The 23,358-nt window shown below is 34.9% G+C and overlaps 1 protein-coding gene across 3 annotated transcripts in view; it reads right to left on the minus strand.

The window, feature by feature from the left end:
• The window catches only part of DYNC2H1 (dynein cytoplasmic 2 heavy chain 1), a 380,957-nt gene that overhangs the window by 33,292 nt on the left and 324,307 nt on the right, over positions 1 to 23,358 (minus strand). For all 3 annotated transcript variants that reach the window (XM_030828784.1, XM_030828782.1, XM_030828783.1), the window contains one exon: positions 8,629 to 8,718. In XM_030828784.1, coding sequence (XP_030684644.1) covers positions 8,629 to 8,718 — 90 coding nt within the window. The remainder of the gene's footprint in view (positions 1 to 8,628; positions 8,719 to 23,358) is intronic.

The following is a 23,358-nucleotide window of genomic DNA, read 5'->3' on the forward strand; positions in this document are numbered from 1 at the left end:
AAAGTGTTACCTTCCCCAACCCACTTGTCTCTAGCCCCCTTAATCTACACCATTTTGCTTTACAGCATACTTATATGTATTAGAAATAAAGTTTAATTCATTTTCAATATTTGGCCAGGATCTGTTATTTGCCTTTTACCTTCTGGTAGGCTTAACAAACAGATGCTTACTTTAACACTGTTCTGACATCCCGGAAATATATAATATTAATATTTGTATAAGGACAGATGTTACCACCCTATTTAATAAGTTTAACAATGTCAGTAATGTCAACAAGGCATGACATTTAGATTTATTTAAAAATATTCACTATATGCTACTTGAATGAAAACCCCTTATGTGCTCTATAGGTTGAAATTATCTTAGTCTGAATCATTACTATGTGTTTAGTATAGCAAGAGAAGAATTTAAAGAATAATTATTATAAAAATTGTTAATTTTATGTTAAAGATTTCAGAACTTATGGTTCAAGAAATAGATTGATAATATAAATACTAGACTATAATAGCAAGATAAATATAAAAAGCTAGAAACATTTTAGTCAAGAAATATTAATAAAAATTTAACTAATACAAAAATATATGTGTCAAGACAGTCCTGAAATCCAGATCTTTGTGGAATTATTCAATATACTGACATTTTCAAAATTATATAACATGTAACAAAATTTAATCGTAAGTTACTTTGTTCTATCTTTTAAGAGGAAGAGTTACGTGGAAATATTTCCCATTTTGTGAGGACCAAATAATAATGGAATAACAACTCTGCTATCTCAAAATTTCTCAAGGAGAAAAAGTCAAATATTTAAAAAATATCCAATATAAATCATCTTCAATCCAGACACAAAAATAAAAGAGAAAGGAGAGAAAAAATTAAAAACTAGGTACACATAATATTTATTTTCTCACTTATCAAATTTCAGAACTGTAGACATCAAAAATAATATTTAGGAACAATTTCTTGTTGAGGTTTTGAATCTATGGAGGTTAAAAAAAAAACTTGTCAAAATCACTGATATAGATTACCAATAATTTTCAGGAGATGAAGTAAGAGGAGTTCTGAGGCTTGCTAAGCTATGAATCTTATGTTCAAGATTCTTTCTAGAATATATATTACTAAAAAATATTTTCTTAAATTATTGTATACAGAAGTTAATATTATTGGTAGTATTAAGCCAAATACTCAATAGTCTACTTCAATATTATGTATAACAGACAAATAGATAAATAATATAATATACAGCCCAAAGTCCTTTTAAAGTGTGATAACATATAAATTAACAATAAAACCAATCACTACTTTCCTTGCTTGTGAAGAGATTTCCAGTTGCAAATAGCTAACAACAAAGTAAAGCTGATAGATAATATAGAATGGAAAATCAGCAAATAAAGCATAATGCAATTATTGACAGTGGAACAAAGGTGGTGAAGGCTATGATTGATTTAGGAATCACAAGTACACAATGTTTTGTTCACAACCTTCCATTGTATCTTCAGAAATAATAAAAAATTTTGATAGGTGGGATTTATTGACGACAGCAGAAAAACTGTCAATCATTTCTTCTTCTTTACCAAAAACAAAAGTATATGGCATGCAAGACATTTAGCAACTCTCTTGTTATATATTAATAATGTATGTTTAAACAAGATTAAGAGAAGCCTTTAAATGGCAAAAAAGCGGCTCATAAATCAAGGAAAGCATTGAAACAATATTTTGCAACTAAGGGTACCAGCATAGGAGATATTACTAACAATCAATGGTTACATGCAGGGAAAAATTGTTTGCTAGCCCTTGCTGATTCTTCAAGAAACCAAATTTGTCATAAGAGTTTATTCTCTGCATGTTTTCTGCTGTAAAGATACTCTTATTCTACTCCAGGAAGCTGCTAAAATTGGTATGCATGTGATGAAAGGTGCAATGCAGATAGAAATTCAGGAAAGATTTTGTTATCTTCAAAGCCAATTATGTTGCTATATTGTCAAATTTCTAGAACCAAGATTTATCTTCTGCAAGCAGTACAAATAGCATGTTTTGTCAGATTGCTTCTATAAAACTGTATATCATTGTAGACCATAGAGTACTGTTTAGTATTCCAAATGTGCAAGATAGTTGGCCATACGAAGGATTTATCAGCTGTTACTGCTGAGAAATTACTGTCCCTGTGCAAAATTTGACTCTTAACATTTTGTAATACTATTGCTATAGTAAAAGCTTTATTTTTCTGAATACAATTTCAGATATATACCCTAAGTTCATTCTGTGATGGTGATAACCCAACTTAAAGTTTGGCCATATATTAATCTTTAATTTCAAGATTTTGACCAAATTATTTTGATATAATTCTAATATTAACATATTTATTTGTTTGCTGTCTATCTTCTTCACTAAAATGTAGAAATTCCTGTTCACAGGAATTTCATGTTTTCTCACTACAGTGTATTTCTTCGACTTAAGAACAGTGGCTGGCATATAATAGAAGCTCAATAAATATTCACCAAATGAATAAACTAATAAATATATACTTATTCACATATATGAATAAAAAACATCCACAGGTTTCTCTTCTGGGTATAATATACAAAAATGGGGATGCTGGAGGTTTTAAAGCCACATACAGACTTTTTCAACTTTGTTTATTTATATAAGTCTTCTATGAATAATTTTACTGAGTACTTGCTGTGTGTGAAACACCATACCAAGGACTAGGAAAGTTACTAAGATGAGTTAGGAAAATAATACACTCTTCCAGGAATGCAGAATATGGTAGCAGAACCTTCCAAAATACAGTAAGACACCTCAAAAATGAGTGAAAACCTAACAATGTAATTATAATAAATTGCTTTTTACATTTGAGATCTTAAGAGAAAATAAAACACTTCAAATGTTAAGATTGTGGAAGTATAAAGTTCAACCATAACATTTATGGGTAGATTTAGATAGAAGCCAAAAATCTCAAAATAGGTAATGAAATACTACAAAATATATCTCAGGAAGCTATATCTTGATGATTGGAAAAAAGAGATTTATGCCAATTTGCTTGAGAATAAATAACCTTATATTTGGAGTCATTTATTTATTCAACAAATATTTACTGAAAAGCCTATTTGTACAAGTTACTGCCTACATGCTTGGATGGGGCAGTAAACAGATAAAAATCTCTGCCCTTATGAAGCTTCCTTTTCAGTGGAAGAATACACAGAAACTTTTAAAAATAAATAGGTTATAATATACAGAGTATTAGACTAAGATATAGACCACGGAGAAAAATAAAGATGGAAAAGAGCATAAGACATATTGGGGGTGGGGTGGGGGTTACAATTTGAAACAAGATGGTCAGGGAAGGCCTCACTGAAAAGGTGACATTTGAGCAACGACCTGAAGGAGGTAAGGAAGCTTCCTTGTACATATCCGGGGGACAGCATTCCAAGGAGAGGAAGCAGCAAGGGTAAGGGCCATGAGAGGGAGCGTGCCGGGTGTGTTCACTGAAAAGCAAGACCAGTATGGCTAGCACAGAGTAAATGAGGTAGAAAACTAGGAAAGAAAAGCAGAGAGATAACGGGGCTTCACCTTAAAGAAACTTGTAGGCTGTTGTAAGGATTTTGATACTCGAGATGAGATGACTAGTCATGGGGATATTTCCAAGAGAGGAGTAATGTAACCTGAGCCGCGCTTTAACATCGGAACATTTGAGATTGCGTGGTTGAGAACCAATAAGAATGGGAACAAGGGTGGAAGCAGGACTCTAGTTAGACAGCTGCATTCACAACGACTTCAATCAAGGTAGTGGTAGTACAGATAGTAAAAGGTACCTCTGAATGTATTTTGAATGCAGAGAAAATATGACTTTCTGGTAGACTGGATGTAAAGTGTGAGAGGAGAGAAGTCAACAATGATTCCAAACATTTTAGACCGACCTACCCCCTGGGGAACAGGGGCTAGCACTAAGTGGTTCTAGATTGCAGTACTTCTGCTATTTGCTCAAATACTTCCTTTAATGATTTGTTGTTGTTGCTTATTTAGTTGTCTATTTTCCTGATAAGCTTTAATGACAGTCTATATGTCATGCTAAGTGGTATTTACTAATAACAATAATTAATGCTATTTAGTGCTTAGATCTCCCCAAACTTCAAGGTGTCTAATAGCTGATATAAACAACAAAATTCTGTCATAAGAACGAAGGGTGGCAGGATTTGGTAGTAGAGCAATGTACCAGCCACTGGCTTGAGTTCGGCAAAAAAACTGAGTGGAGTTCAAGAATTCACTGTGGATCCTAAAACTAAAGACATGAAACTGAAGCAGAAGTTTAAAATGAACTGTAAGTATTAATGGCAAACCTTAATGCTAATTTAACACACAGCACTCCCAAGTTTGCTTTTCAATGGAAGCCTAATGGGGGAGATACTTAGGAGTCCATTAAACATTTCTAGAATATTGGGTCTATTTAGCATAACCAAGTATAACTAGGTGATGGTGATAAAGATCTCTCTATATTTCCTGGCTTGGATATAGAAATCAACACATGAGCAGGGCTGGAACAAAAATTGCAGGCGTACAGTCAAGGGATCCAACTATGAGTAGTTGAGAAAACTAGGATAAAGGAAGCAAACCAAGGGTGACAATGTAAGATTTACAAACAGGGTAGAGAGCACGCTAGAATTTAGAATGATCATCACAGAAGAATCAGAATATATCGCTGTAAGGGATACACTACAAGCCAAAGGGAAAACACAGAGGGGAAATCAGGAACACAAGAAACTCTTTGAAGATGTTATTTCTGAAGAAAAGACAGAAAAATCTGAAGCCAGGGAAATAATTCTAAGTTCCCCAAAGACAGTAATCTGTCTAGTCCATTCATTTGTTAATTCCTTTGTTCATTCATTCAGCAGACAGTAGATAGGTATTGGAAATATAGTGGAATTTTTTTTTTTTTTGAGATCTTTGCTCTAAAGGATCTTATAGAAACCAGAGAGTGAATGCCAGGCTGCCTGCAAGACTCTCTGTGGCTCAAGTTCCTTGGATACCTAGGGGATCTATAGCTCTCTCTAAATTAACAGTATTCAGAGGAGTCTTAAACCTTTTGCCACAAAGTAGACTAAGACTCTCTCCATACTGCAGCTCAAACAGTCCCTTTAAAACATGAACTTCCCTTCTTAAAATCCTGCAATGGTTACCTTTTGTCCTTAGGATAAAATATAATTCCTTAATACATTATCATGATTTGGCCCCTCTTGCCCTCCAGCCTGAACACCTCTCCTTGCAATCTATGCTCTGCTTTTAGTTACTTGAAACCACAATGCTTACTTTTTATTAATATTTTTTACAAAATTTCAATAACTTTGGTATAACACAATACTTACTCTTGGTATCAGACTCTGTTCTGCCTTCTGATACATTCTTTCATCTCATCCTCATCTGGTTTATTCCTACTAAGTTCTCAGCTTAGGCATCACTTCTCTGACCCCTTCTAGGTTAAATAGTGCTATTTGCTTCTGTAATACTGTACTTCCTTAATCACTCTTCTCTTACTGTTGTTTATTCAGTTCTATCTTTCTGATAAGTTGTAAGGATAGTTCCTGGAGAACAAGATGTATGTCTATTTTGTTTACCACTCTATATTCGGCAACCTCACACAGTGTTTGGCACCAGGAAAGTATTAATCACATTTGCGGAATTATCTCTTTTTAAGAGGCGAGGTCTCATTGTTGCCCAGGCTGGACTTGAACTCTTGGGCTCAAGGGATCCTCTTGCCTCAGTCTCCTGTCACTGGAACTACAGGCACATGCTACTGCGCCCAGCTTACATTTATAGAACTTTTATTGATAAAATGATAAATGAATGAATATAAGATCTATGAGGCAGTTATTGTATCTACTTACTAACCACGATATCTCCAGTACTTCACACAGGGTCTAGAATAAAGTAGCAGCTTATTATATTTTTGACTGAATGAATGAATAAATGAATGCTACCTTTGACCCAAGTCAGTCTTACCTTATTTGCACAAAACCCCTGTAATAAACTGGCACGATATATGACACCCTCAATAGTTTGTTCTCTTTTCCCATAAACTATGCCTCAAAATGCAAGACCCTAAAATGTTAAACTATAGCTGGATCTGGGCTCAACCTGCTATATACCTGTTTGGATTGAGCCTGATCATTGTGCTTTCTTAAGAAACCAAAAGGTGCCATTTTCACAGATCCCTGCAAATAGTACTTCTAATTTTCCCTGCCCACCCAGTTTCCCATCCTTTGTTTTCCAACTAGGTAGTTACATTGTTCTCCAAGTATCACAAGCTGCTCTGGATATGTACTTGTGAAACAGAGAAGGCACAGATGAAAACAAGGGATCTATCGGGCCCTTGAATAGATGAAAAGCAAATCCCAAATATTAAAGGTTACCTCAGGGAGATGGATATCTATATATATTTATAATTTAAAAGGATATTAAGCCAGGAAAATAAAACAATATAAAAAGTATCCCCAAGTGGTTGTGGAAGAAATAGTGCATATTCCCTGGTTGGAAGGATGAAAGGTAAGCTATGGTCAGTCCTGAACATTATCTTGAGGGTTAGGAGGGTATTTTATCACTACAATTAAGGCTAAATGCCTTATAAAGCTTTTAAGAAAATTACACAGTAGAAAAGTGTTCAGTTTTGATGACTAGTTTTTCGTCAGTTTTTATGACCAGTTATGAATATATGAATAACCATGCAAGAAAATTACAATAATTCATGTAAAATTGTTTTAAAGATTAATTATAGTACCACTGACATATTTATCATTATAAACACATAGCATAATTATTAAGTGTACTTACATAGTATAATATAGGCTACCATTCATGGCAAGTTTAAAGTCCCTGTCCTTTTAAAAATAATTTAAAGGAAACAGTACTGAAAAGTACATGAAGTGGTAAATTATTACAGCCATGCAATTATACAACAAACTTCAGAGCATTTCTATACTTTTCTAAGATCACTAATAGATTTTCTCCCTTTCTTCCTTCCAGCATTTAGTGATAGATTATGTCCAGGCATATACATAGCAGATAGACATAAAGATGACTAAATCAGAGTCCCTGCCAGATTCTTCTCTACCTGCTAATTTTAACCTCATGTCCAGGTCTAGTACTTTTTTTCCCTTCAACAATCCTACAATCCAGAGAACTGGTTATAATAGAAGCCAAACAATTGCTCAGATCAGTCCTGGTGCCTTCAAAGGAGTCCCAATTGTAGGCTGGCAAACAGAGTAAGAAGAGATGAAGAGATGAAAAGACAGAAGAACAAGGGAAGACCCCCTGGAGGAGGTCTCTAAAGAGAGGAGAACAGACAGAATCAGTACACAGGTCTAGGGATGAGCTTTCAATTTCATAAGGTCAACTTTTATACTAGAACAAAGATGATGAAGATGGCTTCAAAGAAATTTGTAGATGAGAGAGAAGGGCAGGAATTTTCAAGTGGTCATATCTCACAGCTTGAATTTTCTCTATGAAGTAAAACATAAGGTGCTCTGCTAAGGAAAAGAGGGGTCAGTGACAGAATGGAGTCTTCAAGAAAGAGTGAAGAACATCACTGTGGAATACAGGAGCAGTGCTCAGGACCCATGCACTGTATCTGAACTGTATCTGAAGTGTACACTGTACACTGTATCTGAAGTTTCGGTAGCAGAGCTCAGCAGCTGGCATATAGACAGATACTAATCCAAGTTAAATGGTTTTTGGAAAGGATGAAGCATAAAGAAAAGTGAGTTAGGATAGTGAAGGTGCTAGAAAGAGAATATAGTTATATGCCACAAATAGAAGGCTGAATCGGACAAGAATCAGGAAAGAAAGTGACAGACTGAGAAAACTGAACAGGAAGAGACTGGAAAGTCAAGAGAATACAAAATTGAGAATGAAATGTGGCTGTTGTCAAAGAATAACATGTATGCTTAGGGGTTCAAAGGTGGAGCAGGGATGAGTGATGACAAATGTGAACAGGTTTGTGGATTTAAAAAAAAAAACATGGATGAAGAGTGCTGCATTGAGAAGATCAAGTTATTCATGTGATGGTAGAAGTTAATGTGGTTAAAACAAAAGGCTCTTTTGTGAAGCTGATACAAGAAGCAGAGGAAGACAGTGGAAAATCCACAAAGGTACCTTGTTTGCATCAACTAACCTGTATCATTTACTATTCCTTAAAAATACACTCTTTCTCTGTCTATACTATTCTTCTATTTTCCTGAAGTTACCTGATTAGTTTATTCTGAAAAAACTTGATCAGTTTGAAGAAAACTTCTTTAAAGCAGCTCCCCATAGGGAGCTCCCTAAGGCAAACTAGCCACAGTGATGATTCAGTGTCAGTTACCGTCTACGTGATCCATCTGTACTAAAATTGTAAATTTTTCTCTAAATTCTCAAAAATTATGAAAAGCCACAGTAAAGCAGAAAGCACATATTTTGTAAAAAAAAAAAAAAAAAAAAAAGAACAGTGCTATACAAAAATAACAAATGGCAGAATAATGAATATATGATGTTTTATGTGCAAAATCAAAATGTAATTCTCACTAGTGATTAGCACAATGGTTATCTCTATAATACAATAGTCACACAGTCAGACAACCCACTTAGTAAATAATTTAGGCATACCTGTATTGCAAGGGCACGGGCAACAAGACCTCTCAGGTATTGTAAGGGATCTTCTGGGCCTTCCCACTTGCTCTGCCATGCGAGAGGACACTGCAATTTAAAAAGGTTCAAAATTAAGTTTGTGTATGTGATACTACATATAAAAGACTACTAACACTAGCATGATGGAGAAAAATTTGGGCATAATTCACATATACATATGAAATTCATTTCATTAAGATATGTCTGTTTTTCCTTGATCTCATTAAATTGAATAGTAGAGACAGCATGAATTAATGTTTCTCTAAAAGGAAGAAAAGTACAAGTTCCTGAAAGAATAACAAGATGAACTTAAACTGGCATATAAAAAAATAGTCAACCATGTTTTCTTAAACAATATTTACTGCAAATGAAACTCAAATTAAATTTGACAAATTCATTTTATAAGTGGTAAAGATTAAAAAACAACCAGCTTTGGTCCCTACAGAATTTTTTAAAACTATAAATAGAGCAGTATAATGGAAACTTTATTCCCCAAACCACATTGAGACATATGAAACAAACAGAAAAAATTAAAAAGGAGTAAAACCGCTCTAAGAATAGCTGCCTTACAAAAGTTACCTTTCTAATATTTGACCTTCCAATAAAGGTATTCTTGTAAGGTCATGTTCATTATAATATACCTTTTTGGTGAAGGTTTTCTGGATTTCCTAATATTTTATAAATATCACACAAACTTCTCAACATATTATTTTTCTGAAGTGTGGTAATAAGGAGAGAATGTCAATTTTATACCCCCAAACACTGTCTGATTACATAGTTAAGAAGCTACTATGGGCTAGAATATATCAACAATGTATAGAAAATAGTAATTGTAAGATGACCAAATTTAGAGTAGAAAAGGACCTTAGAAAACATCGAATCCCTTTACTTTATAGGAATAAAGTAAGCCTTCTTAGGAATGTGATAGATAAGTGCCAGACCTGTACTTTGATCTAAAACAGGTGTAGTTATTTTGAAACACAACTGCAAATCCTTTGACACTTTGCCTCTTGAGACTTGAGGTCTGTGCTCCTCTCTTCCAATACAGAGGAAGTGATACTATGCCAGTTTCCAAGTCTAGGCTATAAAAAATTGGTTGCTTATATTTCCTGCCTTTTGAAACTTTTAATCTTAGAAGCCAGTTACCATGCTGTGGAGCCCAAACTGTCTTTGGAGAGGCCCATGTGGAGATGAACAGAGACCCCCAGCTCTCAGCCAGCACCAACTTGCTAACCATGAATGAGCTGTGTGAAGGAGACAAGCTTCCTCTACCAAGCCCTAGTAAATTTCAGACTTTTAAGCTAAAAATAAATGATTTTTTAAAAACATTATTTTAAGCCAGTAAGTTTTGGTGAGATTTGTTCTGCAGCAAGACAACCGATAACGATTTTGATACACCAGAGGCGGGGTGCTGCCTTAACAAAATCCTCAATCACACCGCATTGGACTTGAGACTAGGTGGTGGGCTGAAGCCGGAGGGAGCTTTAGGAGAATGTAAGTGAAAACTTAAAAGGACTTCCAGAATACTAGAGGAAGCCTATGTATGGAGCTTTGAGGACTTAAAAAAAAAAAAAGGAAGGAAAAATCTCAGACAACCCTCTGTTAAACAATAGGGCTTCGATAAATCTTAAGGGTGTTGTCCCACAGCTGATGCCAAAGGCTTATCTTGAAAAGATTTGTGGTTTTGGTTTTTGTCTAATGGAGTGAATCTCAGTGAGATTCATAGGAAACTCCCAGTTTTAGAAAAATTGTTCTGGTGTAAACTATCAGTTTAGGATTACAGGGTTAGGAGAGGGTGCAATTCAAAGAGAACCTTGCTCCAGGGCTTCTATGGGCAGGAAGCAGACTGAGAAAACCACTCAGCTGCAAACATGAGCTACATCTTATTGAAATGTGTGGCTAATTCAGAGGTTAGAATCCAGAGCTCAGAGGGTAAAGCCAAGAGCAATTAATCACTCCTAGGAAACAATACAAAATTCTAATAAAGGAACTGGAAACATGAACTTCCTTGGATTTCAGAATTGCTAAGGACATGTTACCCTCCCATTCTTCCTCCACCCTTTTTGAATAAGAATGTCTTTGCAGTTACCCTATGCCTGTCCTACCATTTTATATTGGTTTTAAAGGGAACAGGTAACTTGTCACTGTAGTTCACTGGTCTTTAGATGGGAACAATATTTATGCAGTTATTTTTGAGGAATCAAACCCAAAAAGCCTCATCCATACTTTCACCTGATTTAAATGACAATTTTATCCCTTTAGCCTTAGCCTGATCCTGTAATGAAATGAAACACATGGAGGAGTTTGGGAGGAGACGGTTGTATTTTGCATGTGGGGAAATGTAAATAATTTCTGCCTAGAGGGCAGACTGTGGCAGTTTTTAAACATGACTCCTAAATTATTTGACACTCCTCTCACTCACAGTTGACCAACAGCCAGCCCATGAGTAACCTTGGAAGCTGAGCCTTGTGAGAAACCCCGAGCCAGAATACTCAGCTAAACCACACTTGGATTCTAGACCCACAGAAACTGTGATAGAATAAATTTCTATTGTTTTATGCCACTAAGCCTTAGGGCAATTTATTATTCATCTATAGATGGTTAAGAGAGTTACCAATATTATTACCAAGCATAATTCATTAATTCAATAGATGTTTAAGTCATTATTCATCCATTCAGCAATTATTTACTATCTACAATGTGTACTATTAACGTAAGGTCTTTGCTATTATGGAACTTACATTTTATAGCGAGATAGATAATATTTACCTATATAAAAAATATTTCATAGTGTTAAATATGTAGAGAATTAAAACATAATAGGTGATATAATAGAAATGATAATGATAGTGATACATGACATGAATACAACAAATATAGTATTTAAAGAAAATTAAAAATCAATAAAGGAGATACAAAGCTGAAGTTCCTTGTGGTGCTTTATGAATAAATTATATATCATGTTATTGGAGTTTAGGGGGAAAAACTATTCAATAAAGGAAGTCTTTAAAAAAGAAGTAGCTATTAAGCTATGCCTTGAAAGTTGTGTTAGATTTGCACAAAGGTAAAAAGAGCTGCAGGAAATTTTTTTAAGCTAATATTTATTGGGTGCTTACTATGTGTTAGTAACTATGGTGAGTGCTTGATACACACCACCTCATACAGTCCTCAAAATAATCCTCAGAAGTGTACTATTAGGTAAGTGCAAAAGTAACTGCAGTTTTTACATTGTTAGAATTTGCTGTTTGATACTGAAATACATTCTTAAATAAATGTAGTTATGTTATAGATCATTTTAATGAGCATTTCTCACTTTATTTTTTTTTGCTAATGACTTATTGCTTGCTGTTTATGTTTATTTTAGACCATGGAAATGATGTTAGGCAAAAAGCACATTCGAGCGATTTTCTCATTTGAGTTCACAATGGGTCGTAAACCAGTGGAGACAACTGGCAACGTCAACAACACATTTGGCCTAGGAACTACTAACGAACGTACAGTGCAGTGATGGTTCAAGAAGTTTTGCAAAGGAGATCCTTGAAGATGAGGACATAGTGGCCAGCTATCGGAAGTTAACAACAACCAGCTGAGAGCTATCGTCCAAGCTGATCCTCTTACAACTACAGGAGAAGCTGCAGAAGAACTCAACATTGACCATTCTATAGTCACTCAGCATTTGAATCAAATTGGAGAGCTGATAAAAGCTTGATAAGAAGATGCCTCATGAGCTAACCAAAAATCATTGTTTTGAAGTGTTGTCTTCTCTTATTCTATGTAACAACAATGAACTATTTCTCAATCAGATTGTGATGTACAATCAAAAGTGGATTTTATATGACAACCAGCGATGATCAGCTCAGTGGCTGAATCAAGCAGCAGCTTCAAAACACCTCCCAAAGTCAACTTCCACCAAAAAAAAAGGTCATGGTTGCTGTTTGGTGCTCTGCTGGTGGTCTGATCCACTACAGCGTTCTGAACCCTGGCTTAACTATTACATCTGAGAAGTATGCTCAGCAAATAGCTGAGATGCATCAAAAACTGCAATACCTGCAGCCAGCATTGGTCAACAGAAAGGACCCAATTCTTCTCCACGACAGTGCCCCACCACAAGTTGCACAACCAATACTTCAAAAGTTGAATGAATTGGGCTACGAAGTTTTGCCTCATTCACCATATTCACCTGACCTCTTGCTAGCTGACTACCATTTCTTTAAGCATCTCAGTAACATTTTGCAGGGAAAACACTTCCACAATCAGCAGGATGCAGAAAATGCTTTCCAAGAGTTTGTCGAATCCCAAAGGACAGATTTTTATGTTACAGGAATAAACCAAGGTATTTCTTATTGGCAAAATGTGTTGATTGTAATGGTTCCTATTTTGGTTAATAAAGATGTCTCTGAGCCTAGTTATTAATATAATAACTTAAAATTCGTGGTCCAAAACCGCAATTACTTTTGCACCAACTTAATATTATAATTTGCATTTTACAGAGGAGAAAATGTAGACGCAAAGAGAATAGCATGTTCAAAAACCACAGAGCTGGCAAATGGCAGATCCAGGATGTAAACCCCCAGGTAACTTGGCTCTAGAGTCCATATCAGCACCAATACTGTCTTTAATAGATCTAACATTTCTATAATTTATACATATTAAACCATTTGAGATTCAATATACGATAATTACGTATTGGGAATTAAATTTATAATGATGGAGACATTAAGTCTTACAGTAAGTTTATTTAACTAATCTTGAAGTTTTTTATTTTTTTTTAAACTAAATGATAGAGAAGTTGAATCCAGGTCTAAGCCTGAATGTAACCTCTTTTCACCATTCCATGCATTTCATGAAAGATGTCACAAAAGCAGAACAGGTTGTAACCAGGGTGTTCATTTGTTAACTCACTCACTCTCAAATATCAATTAAGTGATTATGCAGCAAGTATGAGTAAATAGCTGCTATTTGCCAATCATTAGTTAACTGCTGAGGATAATAAGTCATAACACAATTCTTGTCTACAAAAGCTTATGATAGAGAGGGAAATTGAAAATAAAAGAGATGGCTATGGACAATAAATTGAGCTCCCTAATAGCGATAAGCACTGTGATTGTGAACACGAAGGTAGAGTATATCAAATTCAAACTGCGTAGAACGGCAAGAGTTAGGAAAGGCTTTCTGGTGGAGATCATGCTTGATATGAGTCTCAAAAAGTAAATGAATAGTCTTTTCCTGAGTATCTATAATAGTCAGGTAAAGACAGCAGGGAAAGGAAGAAGCATTAATAAGACATGAGAGAAATGGGCTGATGAATTAAGGATGACATCATAAAATTTGTGGTTGTTTATACTAAGGAATTTAAATTTTATCTGGAAAGCAATGGTAAAACTAAATTAACCTTTAAGCGAGGAAGTGACACAACAAATTTGAATTTTTTTAAAGATTACCCTAGTAGAAATGGGAAGAACAACATTAGGAAGATGAAACTGCAATCAGGGAGATGAGTTAAGAATGTACGGTAATCAAGATTAAAGAAAGACTTAAATGTTAGACCTAAAACCACTAAAACCCTACAAGAAAACCTAGGCAGTACCATTCAGGACATAGGCGGGGGCAAGGACTTCATGTCTAAAACACCAAAAGCAGTGGCAACAAAAGCCAAAATTGACAAATGGGATCTCATTAAACTAAAGATCTTCTGCACAGCAAAAGAAACTATCATCAGAGTGAACAGGCAACCTACAGAATGGGAGAAAATTTTTGCAACCTACTCATCTGACAAAGGGCTAATATCCAGAATCTACGATGAACTCAAACAAGTTTAAAAGTGGGCAAAGGACATGAACAGACACTTCTCAAAAGAAGACATTTATGCAGCCAAAAAACACATGAAAAAATGCTCATCATCACTGGCCATCAGAGAAATGCAAATCAAAATCACAGTGAGATACCATCTCACACCAGTTAGAATGGCCATCATTAAAAAGTCAGGAAACAACAGGTGCTGGAGAGGATGTGGAGAAATAGGAACACTTTTACACTGTTGGTGGGACTGTAAACTAGTTCAACCATTGTGGAAGTCAGTGTGGCGATTCCTCAGGGATCTCGAACTAGAAATACCATTTGACCCAGCCATCCCATTACTGGGTATATACCCAAAGGACTATAAATCATGCTGCTATAAAGACACATGCACACGTATGTTTACTGCGGCACTATTCACAATAACAAAGAGTTAGAACCAACCCAAATATCCAACAACAATAGACTGGATTAAGAAAATGTGGCACATATACACCATGGAATACTATGCAGCCATAAAAAATGATGAGTTCATGTCCTTTGTAGGGACATGGCTGAAACTGGAAAACATCATTCTCAGTAAACTATAGCAAGGACAAAAAACCAAACACCGCATATTCTCACTCATAGGTGGGAATTGAACAATGAGAACTCATGGACACAGGAAGGGGAACATCACACTCCGGGGACTGTTGTGGGGTGGGGGGAGGGGGGAGGGACAGCATTAGGAGATACACCTAATGCTAAATGACGAGTTAATGGGTACAGCACACCAACATGGCACATGTATACATAGGTAACAAACCCGCACATTGTGCACATGTACCCTAAAACCTAAATAATAAAAGAAAATACAAAAATTAAAAAAAAAAAGAATGTACAGTAATATTCTAAACGTGAGTCAATGAAGAATCATGTGAAAATGAGAATAAGAAGGATAACGATAGCAAACACTTTTATAGCACTTATAGGTACAGGCACTGTTATATGTATTTTATCTACATTAAGACTGTTATATCTTATGCCAACCCTCTGAAGTGGGTATAATTATTACCATTTCAAATATCTGGAAACTGATGTAGAGAAAGGTTAAGTGACTTGCACAAAAAAACATTCTAGTACAATCTTGGATGTTTTAATTTCCACTCTAGAATCTTAATATGTTTATTGTATGAAACTTAAATGGCCATTTGTAGGAATTTTCCTCCCTTCTCTATTTAATGATGGAATTACTTGTACTACTAACAAATATCACTATCCCACTGGTAAAGATAATAGGTTGTTTCTCAAATAGGAGTGCAATACCAGTAATCCATTATCTGCAGACTGTTGAAGTTAAACCAACATTGGATTTTAGGTTTTGAAAATGTCAGAAGAACTTTCATTTGATTCTAGCTTATCACAGTGCCTGAAACAGGGAGACAGCACTGTAACTGTAATTTATTTCAAACACTAGCAGTTGCACAAGGTTTTTATGATGTGTGAAAACAGACTCGGTTTACAATTTTAAGAAAGAGAAAGAAGAAATGCAGAGAGGTCACTGTAATTTCAACTTCATATGCAATGATTAACAATAGATACAATTTAAGATTATCATTAACTCCTACACTTGCCATAATTTACACTATGCAATTAACTGAAATAACTAAAACCTATTTCACATACATAATTAGAAATTTATATTTCAGAGGGATAAAGACAAGTTTCAGAGCGAAACAAAATTTAACAGTAAGAGAGCCCTTACTATCTATACTTAAGAGGAAGTACAACACGGACAATGAGTAATTTGTGATAAAAGAGCAGATTCTAGTTTAATCTTAACAAGACCTTTGTTCAGCTCCATGGGTACATCACAGTATTTCTGTAGCATTCCATTTTTTTTTTATCAGTACAGAAAAAGGATTATAAAATGGCACATGAGCAAACTAAGGACTTTCAGATCTAAAATATTTAAGTGATTCTTTTAAAACATAAATCATTTTTTGAATCTATTTTATGTTTTCCCTTCTCAAAGAGATCTTCTATTGCTTTCTGTGAAAAACTAACCTCGATTGTTTTTTTTTTTTTTTTTTTTTTTTTGAGACAGGGTCTCACTCTGTCACCCAGGCTGGAGTACAGTGGCATGATCATGGCTCACTGCAGCTTAGACTTCCCAGGCTCAGGTGATCCTCCTACCTCAGTCTCCCGAGTAGCTGGAACTACAGGCACCCACCACCATACCTGGCTAATTTTTGTATTTTTTGTAGAGATAGGGTTTCGCCATGTTGCTGGTCTTGAACTCCTAAGCTCAAGTGATCTGTCCACCTTGGCATCCCAAAGTGCTAGGATTACAGGCATGAGCCACCGTGTACAGCCAGGTTTTTTCAATTAAAAGAATAGAATGCTTGTTATCTTAAGAGATTACACTGTTATAAAAAGTTAGGAAGGTGGAAACAACCCACATCCATCAATGGATGAATAGATAAACAAAATGTGGCATATACATACAATGGAATATTATTCACCTTAAAAAAGAAAAAAAAATTGACATATGCTTCAGCATGGATGTACCTTGAGGACATTATACATAGTGAGATAAGCCAGGGACACAAAGACAAACACTATTATGATTCCACTTTAATGAGGTACCTAAAGTACCAGGATTCATAGAGACAAAGTAGATGGCAGTTGCCAAGGGCTGGGGAAGGGGTGAATGGGAGCTGTTGTTTATTTAATAGGACAGAGTTTCAGCTTTTCAAGATGAAGAGTTCTGGAAAGTAGCTGTATAGCAATGTCAATGTACTTTGCACTACTGAACTGTATACTTAAAAATGGTTAACACAGTAAATGTTGTGTCATGTATATTTTGTCAAAGTAAAATAAAAACTTCATTGGGAAAAGGTTAAGAAAGACTACTAATTTCCTTCTGTGAAGTTTTGCTAGCCATCACTGTATGTTAGATAGTTTTTGTTATTTATATTGAGCTCACTGAATATAGACTATGTACTATTCATTTTTCCTATCTCCAGAGCCTTGCATGATATAGAGAACCCATGGTAAGTGGGCAATAAATATTTGCTAAATGTTACTTATTACATCATCCAACTGCAAGCTTTTTCTTATCCAAACTCCTCCTTCCTCCTCTCTTTCAGATATTCTGAAAAAAAAAAAAAAAAAAAAAAAAAAAAAAAAAAAAACAGCTCATGTTATAGAGGGACCATATATCCATTTGATTAATGATGCCTGTTGTCCCAGAGTTCCATTCAGGTAGCAAGCTGTTTTACTCTGACAGGGTCCTCAGATTAAAGGTTATGATTAATCTGGGTGTGTCTGTGAGGGTGTTTACAGAAGAGATTAGTATTTGACACTGAATTATATATATACTTATATGTATATATGTATGCTTTTTATTTTTATATATTCATATTACAATCTGGTTCTGTTTCTTGGAAGAACTCAAGTACAGTGGAAAATGATAAATTCTACTCAAAATGTGTAGTTTTTAAAAAACTATTTAGTTAATATTTGCTATGGACTGAATGTGTATGTCCCCACAAGATGCATATGTTGAAATCTTAAGCCCCAAAGTGATAATATTAGGAGGTGAGGTCTTTGAGAAGTAATAAGCTCATGAGAATGGAGCAGCCCCTCGTGGTGGGATTAGTGCCCTTGTAAAAAGATATGAGAGGGCTTCTTTCTCTTTCTTCCCTCCATAGTGTGAAGATACAAGGAGAAGATGACTGTCTGTAAACTTTCATCAGACACCACCAGATCTGCCAGCCCTTTGATCTTGTACTTCCCAGCTTTCAGAACTGTGAGAAATGTCGGTTATTTAAGCTACCTAGTCTACAGTATTTTGTTGTGACAATTTGTCTAAGACAGTATTTGTCTTTTAAAATATGAACAGATTGTACTATCTACAGCATGGTATACATTAAGAATACTTATATAGTGAAGCTTAGCTCTGGGGAAGATGAAGGTAAGTTTATCATTAAATATGTTCAGCAAGTAGAATGATAATCTGTAACATTTCTTTCATCTAGTAAAACTACATTGAATGTATATTTACTTCCATGAAATTTATTGAGAGTTTAAAAAATTGTGGATTATTTCTACATTGTTTTCTGTGATACATTCATTTAGGCCAATATCATGTTGCCATAGTTAAAAGTATGCATGTATGTAGGCATGTTGGGGTTATAATTTCTATTAATATTTTCTCAAAAATTTTAACCAAACATACATCAACAGTAGAGTTAAATGGGCTCTGTGGGTTTATATTAACATTTGATCTATAAACATTGTAAAGCTAATAGTATTGAGTTTTGATTTCCACAATTTAGCATACTAACCATGTTAAATGAGCCGTAACAAGAAACAACACATTTATGAATTTTTATATACAATTTATTTAAAAATGACTACTAATGCAAAATGGCACAAAAATATTTCAATAGTGATTGTTCATTTCACTTGGTATGGTGTCTATTAATATAAATTAGAACATAAAACAATTACTGAGGCAGTCGCACTAATTTCTGCGCATTAATGTGACCAATCAATCAAATGCTTGAGGTGAAACAAACTTGGGTTCAAGCCCATTAGTTTGTTATTATCTTTGATACTAAACTAGCCAGCTATTAATTGAAGCACGAGCTAGATAACAATCATCGGTTTAGCCATAGATTTTGTGTTTTATGTGCATGGATGTTGAAAAATCTTACATATAGTCTTCCAAGCTAACATAAACGTTCAGTAAATTAAACGGAATTTTAGGGTCTAAATAGTATTTAAACTTGTATAGGGTAAAATCAAAATATAACTAAAAATTATTGACAATATTTTCACTCTCAAAAGTTTGCTTCCATTTGTAATCCATCAGTCCTACCCCCACCAACTAATTAACAATTAATTAGTATGTTAATACATACTGCTGAGACCAGCTTGGTTGTGGAGATCCTAATCCAGCAAGGCTAGAGGAATTAAAGACACACACACAGAAATATAAAGTGTGGAGTGGGAAATCAGGGGGCTGATAGCCTTCACAGCTGAGAGCCTCGAACAGAATTTTACCCACATATTTATTGACAGCAAGCCAGTGATAAGCATTGTTTCTATAGATTATAGATTAACTAAAAGTATTCCTTAGGGAAAACAAAGGGATGGGCTCTGACTAGTTATCTGCAGCAGGAACATGTCCTTAAGGCACAGATTGCTCATACTATTGTTCCTGGTTTAGGAACGCCTTAAGTGGTTTTCTGCCCTGGGTGGGCCAGGTGTTCCTTGCCCTCATTCTGGTAAACCTACAGCCTTCAGCGTGGGTGTCATGGCCATCACGAACATGTCAAAGTGCTGCAGAGATTTTGTTTATGGCCAGATTTGGGGGCCTGTTCCCAACAACACACTAGTTTGAATTTTCTAGAATTATGTATATAATTAAATTTATATATATAGTATTTATAAATATTAAACTTTTAACCTTCCTTTTTTTTGTTATGTATAATTATTTTGAGATTTATCCAGTAATGTGGTTAAACCAGCTCACAAAGGCTAGTGAGAACCAAGTCTTAAAATTTTTACAAATTATGTAAGTTTAATAGCCATTAAAAGTTACAAATTAAATGTTATTTTAAAACAGTTAACAAATATTCAAACCTCATCTTTTCATAATTATTTTACAATTTTTATTATGTTGTGTCCCCTCAGACATCTTGTTGAAAGCTAATCACTAATGGTATTTGGAGGTGGGGCCTTTGGAAGGAAATAGGTTATGAGGGTGAAGCTTATGAGGTTTCACCCTCCTAAATGGGATTAATGTTCTTATAAGAAGAGGTTAAAGAGCTAGCCTGCATTCTTTCCACCATCTGAGGATACAAGGAAAAGCTGGCTGCCTGCAATGTGGAAGGCAGCCGTCATCAGAACCCAACCATGCTGGCACCCGATCTTAGATTTCTCGGCCTTCAGAACTGTAAGAAATACATGTTTAAGCCACCCAGTCTATCAAAATTTGTAATAGCAACCTGATTAAAGAATGATGTTTATTTAAGCTGGGCTAGGGGGTGCACACCTGTAATCCCAGCACTTTGAGAGGCTGAGGCAAGAGGATCACTTGACCACAGGAGTTCAAAAACAGCCTGGTCAACATAGTGAGAACCTATCTCTACAGAAAATTTAAAAATTAGCCTGGTGTGAGGGCATGTGCCTGTACTCCTAGCTACTCAGGAGGCTGAGGTGGGAGGATCTATTGAGCTCAGGAGTTGGAGGTTGCAGTGAGCTAGGAATGTACTACTGCATTCCAGCCTAGGTGACAGAGTGAGACCCTGTCTCTACAAAACAAAAAATCTGTGTTCAAGATTATGTCTATTGGATATAAGATAGAAGAAATACTGGATAGAAGACATGGGTAGAAGAAATACTATAAAATAGTTTGCTACTAGGCATCTCTTCCTAACTCCACATTCATTGACCTTATATTGGTAACTTGAAATCAGCCCTGGCAGGAGCATTTGTACCATGGAAATGAGAAAATGCTATATAGATCAAAGCTTCCTCCTCTTTTTTTTGTTTTTTTTTGGAGAGCCAGTTTTTAAACATTTGCCAGCAGAACACGGGGTGTATCCATGTAGTTGCATAAATCAAATAGTCATTGTTTGAATTTCTAAGTAGCATTCCAATTTTATGGATATAACAAAAATTTGTTCTTGACTCTTAAAAATTAAGGTGCTTTGAACATTCACAACTAAGTATTTGTATGGCATATGCTTTCATTTCTCTTGGGTAAATATTCACGAGTGATATAGTGGGCTAATACGTTAAGTGTATGTTTAACCTTATAAGAAAAAGCCAAACTATCAGCAATATCTGAAAATTCAAGTTGTTCCTGATCCATATCAACACTTGGTACCATTTGGCTTTTTAATTTAAGCTATAAACCAATCAAGCTAGTGTGCAGAGCTGTCTCATTGTGATTTAAAATATTTGTTTTTACTGATATATAATTAATATACCATCAGGCTCACCTCTCTAGAGTGTATGATTTAGTGGGTTTTAATATATTCACAAGGTTGTACAAGCATAACCACTAATTCCTGAATATTTTTATCAATCCCCCAAAATACTCTGGATCCATGCAGTCACTCTCCATTTCCCCCTGAACAAAGGGTGGTTTTCCATTTACTTAAGTATGTCTTAAGTGGTCTTTAATTTCTTTCAATGATGTTGTGTAGGTCTCAGTGCACAAGTCTTGATCTCCTTTTGTTAAATTTATTCCCATCTATTTCATTCTTTTCAATGCTATTGTAAGTGGAATTAAGTTCTCAGTTTCATTTTGGATACTGTGAGTGCCATATACTAGGGTTCATTGCTATTATACAGAAATACAACTGATCTTTATATATTGATATTCTCATTGCAGTTCTGATATTCCTAATGACACCTACATTTTTATGTGCTTCTTTCCCATCCACAAGTCTTAATATCTATACAATTTTTTTTGCATTTTTATAATTGAGATGTTTATTGAGTTTTTAAAAAAAATCTAGATGTAGGTTTGTTTGTTAGGCATATGTCTTGAAATTATTTTCTCCTGTGGCTTGCTTTTCATTTTTATAAGTGTCTTTTAAACAGAAGGTTAAAATTTTGATAAAGTCCAATGTATCATTTTTTTCTTTTTATATTTCATTTTTGGTGTCCTATTTAAGAAATCACTGCCAAACACAAAGTCACTAAAAAATTTTAGTGAAGTTTTATTAATGTTTATGATTACTTTGGGTATAACTTTTGTATATCTTTGGAGATACAGTGGCAGGGTTTTTTTTTTTTTTTTTTGGCTATTCAATTACTCTAGTACCATTTGTTAAAGAGATTTTCCTTTTCTTATTTAATTACCTTAGCCTATTGGTGAAAATCAATTGATTATATATTTCTGGGTCTATTTGGATTCTTATTCCATTCTGCTGATCTCCACTGATTCCTTCTATTCCATTGATCCATTCCAATCCATTGATTAACAGATTCCATTCCACTGATCTTCATTCCATTGATTTCCACTTCATTGATCTCTGTATCTGTCTTTATGCCAATGCCACAGTATTTTGATGACAATATCTTCATAATGTTTGAAATCACAAAGTGTAAGACCTTCCATTTTTTTCTTCTGTTTTCATAAAAGGGTCTACAGTAGACCCTTTGCATTTTTGCAAAAAGAAAAAAAATACTCAAATTTCCCATACTTACAAAAAAATCATGCAGAGGTATTCCTAGCTTTTGGGTTGAGATTATGGAGTTTTCTAGATATAGGATCATGTCATCTGCAAACAAAAATAATTTGACTTCCTTTCTTCCTATTAGAGTACCATTTATCTCTTTCTCTTGCCCAATTGCCCTGGCCAGAACTTTCAATACTATGTTGAATAGGAGTGGTGGGAGAGGGCATCCTTGTCTTGTGCCAGTTTTCAAGGGTATTGCTTCCAGCTTTTGCCCATTAATTATTACATCACTATGGGTTTGTCATATATGGCTATATTGAGATATGTTCCTTCAATACCTAGTTTATTGAGAGTTTTTAACATAAAAGGATGCTGAATTTTACGGAAGGCCTTTGGTGTATCTATTGAGATAATCATGTGTTTTTGTCTTTCATTCTGTTTATGCAATGAAACACATCTATTGATTCGCATATGTTGAACAAACCTTGCATCCCAGGGATGAAGCCAACTTGATCACGGTGGATAAGCTTTTTGATGTGCTGTGGGATTCGGTTTGCCAGTATTTTACTGAGAATTTTTACATGGATGTTCATTAAGGATATTGGCCTAAAATTTTCTTTTTTTGTTGTGTCTCTGCCAAGTTTTGGTGTCAGGATGATGTTGGCTTTATAGAATAAGTTAGGGAAGAGTCTTTCCTTCTCAATTTTTTGGAACAGTTGCAGTTGAA

Source organism: Nomascus leucogenys, chromosome 15 (genome assembly GCF_006542625.1).
Source record: "Nomascus leucogenys isolate Asia chromosome 15, Asia_NLE_v1, whole genome shotgun sequence".
Taxonomy (NCBI): domain Eukaryota; kingdom Metazoa; phylum Chordata; class Mammalia; order Primates; family Hylobatidae; genus Nomascus; species Nomascus leucogenys.